Genomic DNA, 16,832 nt, shown 5'->3' on the forward strand with positions numbered 1-16,832 from the left:
TAATAAAGTATATCCGTAAATAATGTATCAATAATAGTATGTATGTTTTTCTGTGATTTTGCCATCTGCCGTATGTACATGCATTTTCAAGAAGCACATTTACACATGTATGCACATAAGAACAAGACCTTGAGTTTTATTTGAAGAATTTAATATAATATTTACATTCATTATACTGAGTTCTTAATTGGTCCTACACTGCCTAATGATTCAGTGGAACTTAATAAATGGCCATACTGGCTAACGTGGATAAAGTGAATGGTTTAGTTTAATGTGCATTGATCCTGATGCAAACCACATGGCATCTACCTATTTTTCTGTAGAACATTTGACTAAAGACAATGCAAGATCTTTTTAAATGGATTGTTGATCGAGCGAAAATGAGGTGTATATTGTTGAGTTGAACCAAGACATTCAGATTATGATTGAAATGGTTGTTGCCATCTTCACCTTTTTCATGTAGAGTGATGCAGTGTGATAAAATGAAAGGGAAAGGTCTCAACGAAATCTGAATATAAGTGGTCATGAGTGACGCAGTTGAGTACAGCAATACCATTTCAGCCTGGTAATGCATCTCAGGAGAGGATCAACCTGATAAAATCCAAATAAAAAGATGTCTTAAGAGCGAACATGTACTGACATACAGTTTGATAAGAGAAAGTGAGAAATGTGATCCTGCCTGAACAGACAGAGTATGGAAGTGAATCATACAGGGTGATCAGTCCCACACACAGATACTGTGGCCCAGCGCTTTGAACAGCTACACATTTCTGCATCTAATCCTACGCCAGGCAGTCTTTGATCATGCGATGACTGCTAGACCATTATGACCAAACATGGACATTCTCTAAATTTACCACTGTTCTATGAAACAAATAAAGGCACAGTCTCTGGGTGGGTATTTATGTAATTTCAATAAGAAGAAACAAGAATAAAAGCTTATTAAGCTGTGCCCTGGTGCATACCGACACCAATCTACAATACAATTGGCTTTTTGCACAGTCTCTAATTTTGGGACATTCCTTCAAGACTCTTCCATATTTATTAAGGCACAATAATTATCTACTGTACCTGCTTCAAAAATAATTTTTGCCCAACATTGGCTGCCTTCACATAATTGTGAACATAGAAGTGGTTGGTACAACTTCAGGACATTTTGATGTTGGAATTATCCACAGCTCGAGTGAACTTGGTACAAATGAGTACATTAAAGATCTGGACTTCAGCTGCTGACAAAATTCATTCATTTATTTTTTTTCTTTTCTTAGTCCCTTTATTAATCAGGGACTTAATTAAAAATGATAGACGATGCCATCGTCTAACGCCAATGGTCAATAGATATCATGATGCTGAGCTGGCATCGCGATCCTCCACCCAACCCTCATCGCAGCAGCAATCCTCTAGCGAAAAATACACACTTAGGCCCTGTTTACACAAATACGACTTAGTTTTAAAATGCCATTTTAAAATGAAAACGATCCACATCCACATGAAAAGCCTTCCTTCCACACTATACTGCTAAAAACATGCATTACATGACCACACACACACAAACACACACTAGGCATGGGCCGAAGTAAGATTCTGATGGTATGATAACCTTGGATAAAAATATCATGGTTTCACGGTATTGTGCTCACTGCTCTAAAATATAATCTTTTTAAATGTCTGGGTAAAAAAATAAAACTTTTTCCCCCCTTTGAACACAAAATATTTCATTTTGAGAAACATTGATAATAATTTGGAGCAGTAAACATGTCAGTCTAAATAATTTAAATGAATCAATGTCTTCTGCTGTCTTCATTTGTTTCAAAAACACAGATTTCTTCACAATTTAAAAGGCATCTTTGGATATCTTTTCTGCTGGAGATACTGCTGTCCTAAAAATAAATAAATAAATAAAATAAAAAATAAAATATAAAATAAATAAAATTTCCAATACATACCTTAGGAACGTTATAGCAGAAAATGTTGCCGGTTTTAAAACCTTGACTTTTCCAAACCGTATTTACCTCGAAAATGGTTATTGTCCCATGCCTAACACACACACACACACACACACACACACACACACACACACACACACACACACACACACACACACACACACACACACACACACACACACACACACACACACACACACACACACACACACACACACACACACACACACACAGTCATGTGCTGTAGCGTATGCTGGTGCTTTGAGCACAAAACCCCAGAGAGCAGTGCACATTGGAGAGTTTATCAAGGATGTACCGCTGGATCGAGTCTCACTATAGTTGTTAAACATAATATTTAAATAATCTTGTCTCTAGCTAACGACTTTAGTCTTTTGAATCTATCAGATAATGCATCACAGCATCAGTACACTGCTTCAATCTTTCGCTTTCACACTTGTACTTAGTCATTTTAGTGAAAACCTTAAATACTGTCGGTTGGGCACCTTATTTACTAAACAAGTTTGTCGACGCCATTATAATGACACAGATCACTCTGCCTATTCATACCAGAGTCCTGAGGAAAAAGTGACAGGTGGCAATTTGTGTATAACTTATCTTTATTTTTTATGATTTGATTATGGGTAAAACAAAGACCATGCGGGTCAGGTAATTGAAATGGTAGGCTACAAATAATTATATTGTTGTGAATGAATTAATCATTCATAAATAATTAATTCATCTCTGCCTACGACGACGATGCCATCGCTTATTGTGATGTTTCGATGCCAAATTGGTCAACATTGTCCAACCCTAATCTCCAAGTACTGCACGATAAGTCGATATATTAATTATTGTGACAGGCTTAAACCACACAAGATATGTTTGTGGTGAAAATTGCCAGAACTGATTTACCAGTCCTTTTAAAAAGGTCCTGTTCACACACAGACTATTAATAGTCATTTACAAGTAATGACTGTATATGTGAAAGAGGCTATTGTTTTCAAAGGCAACTCAAGCTGATGAACATAAAAGATCAGATTTAACATATTCACCATAATCTCCCTGACCCTCATTGTCTGTCCCTATAATTCAGTCTCTCTCACACAAAGAAAAGCCTCTGGCCCAAGACAAATCAGAAAAAACAGTGTGCTTTATGAGGTTAACGTTCCCCTCTAAATGAATTAGCCTGTGTGTCTACTTCACTATACAATATTCATAAAGTTAGTGTCGCACAAAACGCAGAAGGCAGCGCTACAGCGAATCTAAACTTAGCCCTTAAAAGCTGCTTTCAAAGGTTTTGAGTTGTTTCGCTAGTTCTTCTCCCAAATAGACTGTCATTTCCAGCGAAGGCAGCACTAAGAGGGAAAATGACCTCATTCGGTCTTGAATGCGGCCACCAATCTCCATGTTAGCCGATTGTCCCTTACAACCCGAAGGGGAAGAAGCGGCGAGAGGAAAAGGAAGAAAGAAAATAAGTGAGGATGAGAGAGAGACATGTTGGTGGTCTGCCAGGGAGAGGGATCCTTTGTGTAGACCCTCTCTTCTGATAAACCCTGAAGGAAGGAAATAAATGAGAACGAGAAAAGAAAGAGAGATGGGGTGGAAGAGAACGTTCACATATAGTGGGATTGTGGAGATTAAAAAAAAAAAGGGGGGGACCGACTGAAACTTGACAAAGGTCTGAAAGCTTTATCTTCTAAGAAAAGACCTGTAAAGCTCCTTCTGATCCCATAGTTCAAAGCGCCACGTACAGTAAGGGGGATTTCCTCCTCGGACTTGGCTAGGGACATGTTATCCAGTCTCCCGACGACACTAAACGAATGTAAATTCATTTCTAATTTCATATCTTTGGAAGCGCAGGCCATCTATAACAGCATCTGAGAAGTGCTGTGAGTCACTGTGGAACAGACCAAATGAGTAGGTGGTCGTCAAGGCGGTGCTGTTGGTGGAGAGCAGGATTTATCATACAGTATTGAGCGATGGCAGATCGTTTGTCCACTGTGTGCCATTCTGGAGTCTTTTAAAGCATCTTAAATTACATTCCAGCTTAGGTCCGCCATTGTAACTTTATTTCTGTGTCTGCTTGAAGCGCAGCGATACATCACACGAAATAACGAAGGACAAGTTTATTTTGGCTTTTACAAGACTTTCACTTAAGCTGTGGTGATCCCTCCTTGGGGGCATTAGGGAATGTTGGAGCACAGGTAAAGAGTAAACAAGAGCCGGATCAGTACCTTCACAAAATCACACATAATGCTGATCTAAGCTAAATAGAAACTGACATCTAAATGACACAAACAACTTTCTAACTCCATTTTAAAGCTATAAATATTTCAGTAAAAGATACACTGAGGTTTGGGGTCAGCAAGATTTTTTTTTTTTAACAGGAATGCATTAAATAGATCATAAGTGACAAAAAAATGTATTTCCAGTTAAATGCTGTTCCTTACTACTCAACTAATCCAGAAAAAATAGAGACTTCATTTCCAGCAAAGGCTCGTTCTGAAAACGTAACCCTATATGCATTTTTGGAGATCGCAAATTATGCAGCAAGTGGTACGTATGGCTGCATTTCGTATTTAAAACGAACGCAAGGGATGGTTTGACGCTGTTCCTTTTCACGCTTAGCTGACCGCTTCCATACTGACGGCTTTTCTGCTGTTACCAGTTTGTTGTGGCTCGCCACATATGTCAGCAGCCTTGAGACGTGGAGCAGAGTTGACCACAATGATTGGGTTCGAAAAAATAAATTCCAAAAAAATTAATTACGTAAATAACGGTGAGAATGTGGTAAAATCTGAAAATGTGGTTAAAAAATAAAATAAAATGAAGCAGCTGCGAGGGCTTTTCTTTTTCTGGATTGCTTTTTAAAACTGTCGGTTGGGTTAAGGAAAGTGGGTGGGCATTGGTCTATCAAAACTTTTGAAAACACTATTGGTTGGGTTAAGGCAAGGAGGAGAGTGGGGCAGTTGATTGGTCAGTCAGTCAGTCGACAGTGCCCGCTGGTGGATTTAAATGAGAACAACAGGCACAAATGGCACGAGAAAAAATGTGAGATCTCAAAAAGATCTAAATTAAATTGTGATTTGAAATGTTGCGATTAGCTAAATCGCAAGAGACTGCGATATGAAATATATATATTATATCATTTTCCCCACCCAGAGCAAATGCGTGACTGTTGTCTGTGTGTGACAGTCTTACTAGCTGATTGAGTGAGCACACTTTTGTTCTGCCCAATTTTGTTCAAAGTCACAGACACCGAACAAAAACAGGTAATTTGTAAGAGCTGTCACAGAAATGTTGCCACAGCTAGAGGAAATAGAACAACCAGCACCTAAAAAAGCACCACAGACGGCTATTCGAGGAGTGCCTTGCTAAAGTAAACAAAGATTTGCTAGTGACACTCAATCTAGTTAATAGCAACAGCAAAGTACAATTTCAGAGTTGTTTGCAGCTGTTAAACCATATGAAAACACATCACGATGGCACCAGGAGATAACAATCTAGATAACTCTAGAGGAAAATTAGTTTTTAATCTCTGAATATCTATAAACAAATTTGAATAAAAGTTGGAGGTAGTTATTAACTAACACTCACTGCCTTTTAGCAGTAAGAAGCAATGATACAGAATATTGAGCTAAAGCTTGACTACAAAATTAAATTGAAAATCGAATCGAAATTGCAATATCTGTTAAACAAAATTGCAATAAGATATTTTCACCAAATCGCACAGCCCTAATCCACAGCATCCTCTGGTGGATTTGCAGAAACGTATTTGGCGCTCTCCAGAAATGTATATAGGTGTACATAATCAGAACGAGCCTGGGTTGTTTATTTTTTTCACCTTTTTCAATAACTGATAATATTACAAAATGCTTTAATTAGAATGATTTCTGAAGCATCATGTGTCAATAATGATTTGAGTAAATGCTACTAAAAAAAATAATCATTGCCCTCAAAGAAATAAACTGCACTCAATTTTTACTGCATTTTTGGTTAAACGAATGCAACTTCATTGGTAAGCATGAAACACAAGAGCATTTTGACTCTCATAATGCATTCAGGTCAGTTTTAACCCAAAAGAGATGCTTTAACATTTATTTAATAATGTATAGAGCAACTTAAAATGTCGGAATTGCTTCTTGCTAATTTTTTTATTAAATTAATCAGTGTCAAAAATATAATTAGCTGTTTTTGCAGATGTAACAAACCTTTGGGGCTTAAAGGGATAGTTAGGAGGAGGAAAATGAAAAATTGCAGTTGATTTACTCACCCTCAGGCCATCCAAGATTTAGGTGACTTTTTTTCTACAGAAGGACATTAAAGAAGAATTTTAGCTGAAATGGGGGGCTTGGGGATTCATATGATGCAAGTCAAGTACAAGAAACTGAACATTATTTACAAAATATTTTACAGCGAATTAACAGGAACTTTAAAATTTTTAGTAATTCATCTCTTCATTTGAGCAATACCATGACAAAACTCAGGAGGTTTTCACATCCACTCATTAAATTAAATCACCTATTTTACCCCTTTTTCAGGATTTAAGATAAGCTTTTTTTTCCTCCAGAATGTGTCTGTAAAATTCAGCCCCAAAACACCCATCAGATAATTTGTTATACCTTTCTGATTATTATCATTTTTGCTCTGAACACTGTTTTTGTTGCCTGTGCCTTTTATGCTAGTTCTCCCCACTATCCGTTCTCATGTGCCAGTCCGTGTGTGGCTCAATCTCCCTCTCGGCTGCGTCAGATAAACAGCACAGTGACAGACATAAAGGAAGCAGATCTCACGTAACGTTTGTGAGAAATCCTACAGTAAGAACTTTCCCAATGAATGTGCTTGCTGTGGAGTTAATTTAAGCCTTTCTGCTATGATGAGTCAAACACAATGTTGTTACGAAGTTCACGCACACACAAACACAGCATGTGTGTTTACCTTTGCACTGTTTTTGCATGGCAAATGTGACAGGATACAGGTTAATATCCACTGCTCTATGGATATCCGTTATGTTAAAGTACAAAATAAACCTGATTTAAAGCCCACAAACTGGGATTGATGCTTTTTCTTTTATAATTGTACTGACATGTGGCTGTGATGATGAAGTTAAGGTGGTAAAATCACTGTAATTCATTAAACATGCACTGTTTTAGGCTGCTTTCACACCTGTGAATCGATTCAGTTGTTCCGAAACAGAGATTACAATTGTTACATTGTTGCTCTTTGGTCTTGGAGCGGTTCGCTTTCACACTGCAAAGTTTCTAATCGGACCAAAAGAGCTAAAACAAGTCACGTGCGAGTAAACTCTCCTTACATTGGTCAAAGTGTCAGGGTTTATTTTGCAGCGTCCCGCTCAGCTGTCAGGAGAGGTGGTGATTGACAGGGTACGCGCGCGTGACGTGTCTGAGGAGAGACACGGTGGGGAGGGGTGAGAAGGGTGCGCAACAATGCCTATTTGAGGACTGGGAGAGAGACACGAGATTATCATCACTCGTTTGCGGGCATCCGGAGATTCGCGAAACTTCCCGCCCTACTCATAATTCTCTCTTCATATAGCCGTAAGCCTATTACATATCCATAAAACACTGTGATATAACCGCGCTCGGATCGTTTGCTTTCTCACTGCAATTGAACCGCTCCAGGGTTCGTTTCAATCGAGCCGAGACCACCTTATTCAAGCGATCTCGGAGCGATTACTTTGGCGCGGAACAGAGCGCGATTGCCCTGTTCACATATGCCAATCGAACTGCGCTAACTGGGCAAACGAGACACGTTCCGAAACAAAAGTGTAGGTGTGAAAGCACCCTTAAAAATGTTTTAAACTTGTAAAACTCATTCTGGATTACATTTGATGATGATTAAGGATCACAGAGAGCCGAACAGATATTTTAATCCCAGTTGCTTTGCACACATCCTATCTTGGTATGATTATACCCATTACTACAAAGACCTGTTAATAAGCAGCTGTCAATCAAATTGGTGGGCTGGGAAAGCGCACTCCTATGTCACGTTGCGGTGGGCCTCAAAATGGGAGGGATTTGGATCCTATTGAACATCTGATAATTAAAACAAAACAAAAAAACAAAAGTGACTTGTGTTTTTATCACCTCAACATGACTGTGGACACACTATACCAAAACTCATTTCTGTCCAAACAGCTTACAGAAGATGATTTTCATCATAAGTGCCCTTTAAAAAAAGATATGGTTATAGCTGAAAATATTATGACTGAAGTTATAAACAAAAATAAATATGCTTTGGCTCCGAGCTGACCTGGGGTGCAAAAAATAGTATACAGACGCTGAAAGTTTCATGAGGGTAAAAAATGCTTTCGCAATACATATTTATTTTCCTATACTTTATTCATATATACATATTTTTAGATTGGCAGGACAGAAATGCAAATCTGACATGAACCGAGCCAGTGAAGAGAGTTTTCTAGTGAGTGACATAATTAAATTGATGTCACAGTGACGTCAACAAAGCATCTTACACTGTAAGCCGGTTGGAGCCGAGTCCAGTGGGCTTTCTGTGGGTTACTGTATTTTTTATAGGCACTTATTTGGCACGGCCGATGACTTCATATGATCTAATGTGCCAGTGCAACCTCAGTCTATTGTTAAATGAATAACAAGAAAATGTGAGGGTGTGTGGGAGACGGATAAGTGAAAAAGAAAAAAGCACTGTGCGCGCGTGTCCGCCTGTAAGTGTATGTTACATATTTAATTTATGTCAGCCCCTCTATTTTGTTCTCTTCCCCATAATGCACCTCTCTAATACAGATGGGATAAAAGCAGCTTCAATGGGGCAGAAAACAGCCTTAGTGTTTAACTCTCCAACCCTGGCTCTCTTTTCCTCTCGTTCTCTTATTCTCCCTCAGCCCCCTCATATAGACCCTAAACGCATATGCCCAGACCTCATTCCCGAACTTGAACATGCAAACCACATAAAGCAGCTCATAGAATATTCAGTCCAGCCCCCTCAGTGTGTGTTAGTGCCTGTTTGAGTGCTCCCTGCCCTTTCTTTCCATATGGGAGGCGAAAACATGGTTAAAAAGATGCGGCCCTGCGCCTTCATTTTTAATAACGTGAGAAGGAAAAATCTGGGTTTACAGCGAAGCCAGGCATCCTTCAGGACCCTCGCATACACACTCAAAACACACTCACACACCCCCCAGAGTGCACGGTAAAAAGACATGAAGTTGAACTTGATCAAAGCAGGCCAAGAGACACAGAGGTACAAGAGAGAAAGGATGTTAAATACTATAGAGAGATAAAGGCCATTGCAAAACATTTTAAAAGAGTAGTTCAGCCATAAATTAAAATGCTGTCATCACTTTCTTACCCTCGTGTATGCAACGTATAGTTGTACAAAATCTATAAGGGTCTTTTTTAACACAAAATGAGGTATTCTGCATAATGTTGGAACTCATTAGACATTGATGTTTATTCTAAATATTATATTATGAAAATCAATGGACCCTTTTCACAATACTATTTTGACTGTTCAATGCGTCGTCATAATCTTAAATCCTTGACAGTTTTTAATATTGAGATTTAAAAAAAAAAACGTATAAACTAGGGATGCTACAATTCTCAATATAATATCGAACCGTTCACTTTGACATCCACGGTTCAATATGCGCATGTAAATATATATATTTTTTGGTTTTACATTTAAATAATTTATGTGTGTTTTATTATTTTCGGAATTGAGATGAGGAATCTCCTCCCCTCACTATGCTCTAAAGTTAGGGGGTGCTAAACCATCATTCCACACTTTAACATGGCGAGCGGCGGCAAGTGAGGCAAAAGTATCAGGAAGCGCTGGCATCTTTCGAATCCGCGATGTGAGGACATTTCGGTTTTATCGTTGAGTATAATGCAGAAGACGAAAAAACAGTTAACAAATAAATTACTGTGCAAGCATTGTTTACACGTAAAGCCTACTCAAATGGAAACACTTCCAACATGACTGCACATCTGTGACGCCATCACCCAGCTATATCACTGTCTGAAGGCAGGATAACAGAGAAGGTAATAAAGTTCCCCAAAAAAACAACAATCCCTCGTGGAATTCTTCCAGCATACATACACAACTGATTTCGAGAAACACATAAAAATAATAAAGGCGGGGTGGGGGGTGTCATTGCTAAAGATTTCCGGCCGCTTTCGGTGATTGGAGATGCAGGCTTTTGTCATCTTATAAAAGCACTCGATCCGCGTAACAGACTATCGTCTCACACTTTTTTCAGCAACGAGACAATTCCCGACCTCTATGAAAAGAACAATATTTTTTACATATTGGCTAAAGCACAGAGCCTTGCTCTGACCACAGGTGTTGTACCTCATGGTCAACTGTGCGTTACCTCACTGTAAATGTAGGAATGTATGCGTTTCCCAGTTTGTACATAGGCTACCAGCAGCTGTGAGATTTCAGTAGTACTTTTTTATTATACAATACACTAGGAACTAGTGTACTTTTCTGGTATTGCAATTTGTTTTGCAACTGTATCCCACAAAAATGGCTAACTTGTTAGAGACTAATATGCAATACAAGTTAAATTATGTAATATTGCTTTACATTTAAAAATGTGTTTAAAATAGTCACCTGTGCAAAAACCAGATAGTACAGTTCTTTACTCTTTACTTTTCACAATTCAGTACAATTTGTAAACTAAATGACTCCTGGTAAGACAAACATCCTATGCTGATAGCATTATGTAAACAAAATTTAATGGTCAGAATGCCAAGCATTAAGGTGTAGTAATTTCGAGAGGAGCACGTGACATGATTGATCACAGCTGGTCTCCTATCCTGAATCATTAGTAAGCCAGTCGGATTAATCCAAATTCACTATATCTTCAACTCTAGTATCGTATACTTAGTTTTTTTGAATAATCCCCTCATCCACCCCATCTCCTCCTTTTCCTCCTTTACCAGGGGAACCTTACTTGCTCATTAACTAGGCTTACTTGGTTATCTTTGAGCTTAAGTTTCTCTCCCAGAACAGAATGCCAAACCTGCTAATATTATCAAACAATATCTAAGTGCGAACTCTTAAAAGTATTTTGAGATCAGCTAAATATGTGTAAAATAATTCAGCTGAACACATTGGATCAATTTTATTCAGTCTATTTAGACTAATCAGAAATTCTAAGACCAGCAACATCACACGCTGACCTTGATTTAATGGACAGAGGTTATTTACATCTAAAACTATCTAATAATTTTTTTATCTAATAAGATTTTTGAAAATACCATTTGGCTCAATATTCTGTTACTGAATGCAAAAAAAAAAAGTTTATACATGCTATTCAGTGCCAAGTCTATTAAAGTGTAGAAAGTAAGTTTTTCAAATTAATACGGACGCATTAGTTATTAAAAGTGACAGTAAAGACAATTTTAACATTGCAAAAGATTTTATGTAAATGCTCTTCTTTTGAACCTGCTGTTCATAAAAGAATCCTAAAAAATCTCTCCAAAAATATTCAGCAGCATAGCCATTTTCAGCTGAGATAATAATAGCACCGGATCAAAATATTAGAATAATTTCTAAAGGATCATGTGACACTGAAGACACTGAAGGCTCAATATTCTACTCCGTCATCATAGAAATAATTATATTTTCAACTATATAATAAAAAAGGTTCATTTTAAACTGTAATATTTAAAAAGATTACAGCTTTTACAGTATATTTTCAAACAAATGCTCCTTTAGCCAGTACAAGATACTTCTTTCAATAAATACTGAATTCAAAACCTTAGACTTCGAGCATCACTGTTTAACATCACTACATGGATTATTACATCTTATAACATTTGAAACTGATCTGATGGAAATGCTGATATGTCTTGTCTTTCAATTTCTGGTTATTTTAGACTTGCAACCGCAGTGTGCTTGACATGTTATTGCACAGCCAATACAGCGATGACTGTATCAGCCGGGGTATCAAAAGGAACTCTGGGAGATGATTTAAAGAAGGGATGAGAAGCGTTATGGGAAACAGCGAGCAGGGGGCCTCTTAATGTTTGAGTTTCATTCACATCAGCCCCAGCATTTGACTCCCTAAGCAGTGCTTCCCTCCTGAAGAGTCTCTTCAATTATTACCCTCCAAGCTCTACAGCAGCACCGGGCCTAATGTGTCAAAACGAAGATGGAGGATGTCGCTCGGAGAAAATTAGATAATGAAAAATCGGAACCTTATGAATTCTGAGCACCTTTCAATATATACTTGCCATCATAAACAACTTGTCATGCACACAAGAGACAGTTTAAAGGAGAGAAAATAAAACATCTCTCTAAATCAAATGAATCTAGACACACACCGCATAAAAATTAAAACATCAAAAACATTTAAGTGTTTAAGAAGGAATGTGTCCTAACATCGAGCTCTGACAGAACATCACAATCCACTTACTTTGTGGTTATTTCATCACTGTTAAAAGAGATTGTGCGCTCATCTAAAATTATCAAATCGCTATTTGGAAGGGTAGTTTGAAGTGAACTCAGCCAGATGATGCAACGGGATGACATGGTCGCCTACAAGAAGTTTCTACAGTTTATGTAGATGAGCACAGCGCATTAATGGCCTCATAGTCAAACGTATCCATTTGCTAATATAAGTTTGAAGTTTAAATGTGCTGTGTGAAAGTTTTGGACTCTTCTAAAGCATAACAATACCATAATATGTTTGCAGATATTTAAGAAACATGCCAATTGAACAATTTTTATCTAAAAAAACTGCAAGAAAAAATATTTTGCTTTGAAAATATGTTTTACATGGCAGAACGTCCGTCTGTGTTTTGGTTCTTTTAACCCGCTCAATGCCAGTTTAGCCAATTATATTTCAGCACTCCAGGTCACCTTGGTGGAAAACCACTTATTTCATTCATTCACTTAGAAAGGCTCTTAAAGCATGGGAAATGCGACCTCAGATGAACAGTTGCAGATACAAAAATGAGACACCGATTCAGAGTTCCACATGAGATTATTAATTAGCAAGTAATATAAATATTACAAACGTAAATATTAGGTGAGCAGGTTACATTGCTACCATGTGTCCTAACAACACGCTACATAATGAGATAGGCAATTTGGCTGTTTACATCAGACAAAACACGACAAAATGTAAATAAAGCCATTCAGAAGCACAGAATATGCCCTTACTAACAAAATTGTAACGTCTATAATCCATTTAATACATATTAAACCTGTTTAACATTATTAAATGTACATGCTGTGATTCTCTTTGTGTTGGTTTTGAGCCACAGTCCTAAAGTTCAACGGTTTATTTTATTTTTTAGGATCTAAGGTGAACTATCTGCTGCTGCTTTCTGTATATGCCAATAAATGTCATGTAAAATGGCATTCAAACTCACATTGTTAGCAATTAACACTGAATAAAGCACATGAGGAGTACCTAAGGTAATCATTGTCAGTTTTTTATTGTTCAGCTGTAAGAAACAGAAGCCGTCTTTAATATAGCTAATATATCAAAATCTCAGTTTAATATGGAACATATTCCTTCTATCGCGTGTCGTTGCTTTAAGTTAAAATGCGGTTTAAATCCCTCACTCCTGTCCTCAATCTGGCAACCTGCGCCTGCAAGGCAAGTTAATTTATATAGCACATTTCATACACAGTGGCAATTCAAAGTGCTTTACACAAACAAGACTAAAAAAAGTAAAAGAAAATATAAATAAACAATAAAATGGACTAAAAACAGATAAAACAAATTAAGATGTGTTAAAACAGGTTATAAAAGAATGAAAAATAAAAAAACAGATGTGTTTTTAGTCTTGATTTGAACGTGCCTAATGTTGGGGCACATCTGATCATTTCTGGAAGCTGATTCAAGCTGCTTGGGGCATATTAGCTGAAAGCCGATTTACCCTGCTTTGACTGAACTCTTGGAATTTGGAGTTTATATGATCCTAAAGATCTTATCTTGTATTTAGTGAGCATATCTGTAATGCATTGAGGTCCTAGGCCATTTAGTGATTTATAAAAGTAATAATACTTTAAAATCTATTCTGAATGTAACTGGCAGCCAGTGTAAAAACTTGAGCCGTAACAGTAATCCACCCTGCTGCTGATAAAAACATGAACAAGTTTCTCCAAGTCTTCACTGGAAACACAACATCTAATTCTTGCAATGTATTTGAGATGATAGTATGCTGATTTAATAACTGCTTTGACATGACTATGACAAGGCTTGCGTTTGTTTTGACACAGGAGTGCAATACCAAGTTCAACCACTGGGTGTCAAACTTACATACTGCACCTTTAATGTAATAACAAAGGCAGCATCGATGAATCAATGCGCGCTTGGCAGATCTGTCACTAACCCGGCCGCAGGTTTCTGTCACACCCACACAATTGCAAGCGATCCTGCTACAAACGCAGCTCTCATTGGCAACTTTGCAGAAACAAACAGACAGACAGAGGGACAGTGACAGGAAGACTGGCAATCCGTCAGGCTATATCAGACACAGATGGCATGACTGATAAAGAAAATCTGTCAGGTATCTGAATTGTGTCTCGTTTAATGCCACACAGCTAGACAATCCAAAACATGGCATTGAATATTTGAAATCAAGCTTTCTGTTTAGGCCCTGGTGGAAAACATCCCACTGATGCCAGATATGATGAAATATTCTGTGGTGGGTTGCAGTTTAGTTTCTAGGTAAAAGGGATGACAAAGTAGACACATCCAGCCAGGGACAGGGAGGAATACATGCTTACCTTTTCGGCCATAGTCATGGCAGAGCCGCCGTGGATTCCCAGTATGGGCATGGAAGTCTGAGAGGAAACAAAGTCCAGCATCTGTGCCACGGCTTCCTGGTCTGTGCCATCTCCATAGACCAGTCCATGCAGTCTCTGTCGGGACATGAGCTCACACAGGTGTGTGAGCATGCTCCCTGGGTCCGTCTGATTCACCTGGATGCTGAGTACAGTCACATCTAGAGGTGCACCAATCCCACGAGCCGGACGCAGGGCTGATTCGGACACTGTAGGAGTTTGGCCCAATATCACAGCTATGCTCAGGGATGGAGGCTTCTCTGCGGCCTGTGACCCGCCCAGCAAAGCCCATAAGACCATCAAGCGGACTACAGCTCCCATCATTCCTGGCTTCAGCCCCTGTCAAGTCGAGAAAAAGGATGACAAAATCAGATAATAGAGACATGAAATACAGTACATCTGCTCCATTGCTTGGCATGCACCGATTCAGCTGACGGGGACTGTAAATGAATGGGAAACGAATCCGGAAGACAAGTATTTAAAGGTTGAGATGGGATTGCGCTCTGTTCAACTACTCAATCATTTCAAGTCAATACTTTTCAATTAGTCTAAACAGTTAAATGGAACAGTGGTTCACTTATTAGCAATTAACTCTGATGTACTGTCTTACAATATGTCAGCATGGTTGCATTTAAATGGCCCGTCTAATTGATAGGACTCTTCAATAGTTTATTACGATTCGAGGCAGAATTTGATGCCTGAATGATTCCAGATGGCTAGCGTAGCTGTCTCTTAAATTATAGTAATAATTGATGAAACCATGCACTAACTGGAATGCATTATAACTTCATGAGTGAAGAACAGCTTACACATGGTTAAATTTAAGTGCGCTGATGCTAGCGGTTCAAAGGTGGTTCAATCTCAGGAGACGGAATGTAAAAGTCAGCTTTAGTACGGAAGAAACTGTGTTTATGGCTTAAAGGAATAGTTCAAACATTTCTGCACTTCCACTTTCTTTTTTACAGTGGAAGATAAAAGAAGATGTACTCCTGTACAGGAACTCCAACAGCACATTTTCACTCCCAACTTAACACTTTCTCACTCCCAACTACTCACATACTGACACCTACTCAAGATCCCACTTTTATCGCTGAGGGTACCCTTTAGTGACAGTTCTGCATTGCATTCAATAAGAAAACTTTGGCATCATTATGCAAAGACACTATTGGCATGGAAATTGTATTACTTCAGCTTTGATTGTGAAATCTCATTGGCTCTTGCAGAGTATATACAGGAATCAGAGTGAAATTCAATACCATTTAAGACCTTTTTAAATACTTTTCCATATATTTTAAGACCTTATAACCACTATTTAACTAGAAACACTGGCGAGATTTAAACTTGCAGCATATTTACTATATTTTAATGTAGGAAACTAATCCAAAACTAATACATTTTTTCCATATACAGTATATAAATCGATTAAATCTAGCTAATTGATCAGTTTGGCACCTATAGAATTTCAGAAATAATGGTGTTTGCTTGGTTACTGCAGTAAACAAAGCAGCATGATGTCAAATATAGTAGGATATCATTGATTTCATAAACTACACAGCATCCTGATATTCGCATTTTCAATTCAGGCAAACTTTAGCATACAGTCATACACTGCACAATCAAAACTAATATAAAACTGAATACATTGCAAAATAGCATTTAAGACTTTTAAATTCTTTTTAAGGGCCTTAAACTTCTCCATATTGATTTATTAGTACTTTGTAAGATCCCCCGGGCACCCTGTCTTGTGTGTCTCATGTCCAATTGTGTCATGGTAAATGAAAAGACTGATCACAGAGAGCGATCACTTTATTTAGCAATTTGAACATTAAAGGTGGCCAACAGTATTATGCACAACTCTCTTTTACATGATGTTTGAACATAACTGTGTGAGTACGAATGGTAAAAATCCACCCACTCATTTTTTTATATTTCCCATAAATCATAAACATGATTACAGAAAAACTGCATGTTTTATGTAAACCGATGTCACTTTGAAAATAGCACCGCACACGGCTGGCAATGAAATCTAAACAGCTTAGCTCCTCCCCGAGAGAGCTGTACACAGCTTTCCATGTTTATCTA

At 38.0% G+C, this 16,832-nt stretch overlaps 1 protein-coding gene across 3 annotated transcripts in view; it reads right to left on the reverse strand.

Annotated features, from left to right (window-relative positions):
• grin2ab (glutamate receptor, ionotropic, N-methyl D-aspartate 2A, b) overlaps nucleotides 1-16,832 on the reverse strand; it is a 163,824-nt gene that overhangs the window by 126,079 nt on the left and 20,913 nt on the right. For 2 of the 3 annotated variants that reach the window (XM_073949348.1, XM_073949347.1), the window contains exon 3: nucleotides 14,694-15,089. The exons of the other annotated variant lie outside the window; for it this stretch is intronic. In XM_073949348.1, coding sequence (XP_073805449.1) covers nucleotides 14,694-15,074 — 381 coding nt within the window. In that variant the 5' untranslated portion in view covers nucleotides 15,075-15,089. The remainder of the gene's footprint in view (nucleotides 1-14,693; nucleotides 15,090-16,832) is intronic. 3 annotated transcript variants of the gene reach the window in all.

Source organism: Danio rerio, chromosome 1 (assembly GCF_049306965.1).
Source record: "Danio rerio strain Tuebingen ecotype United States chromosome 1, GRCz12tu, whole genome shotgun sequence".
Taxonomy (NCBI): Eukaryota; Metazoa; Chordata; class Actinopteri; order Cypriniformes; family Danionidae; genus Danio; species Danio rerio.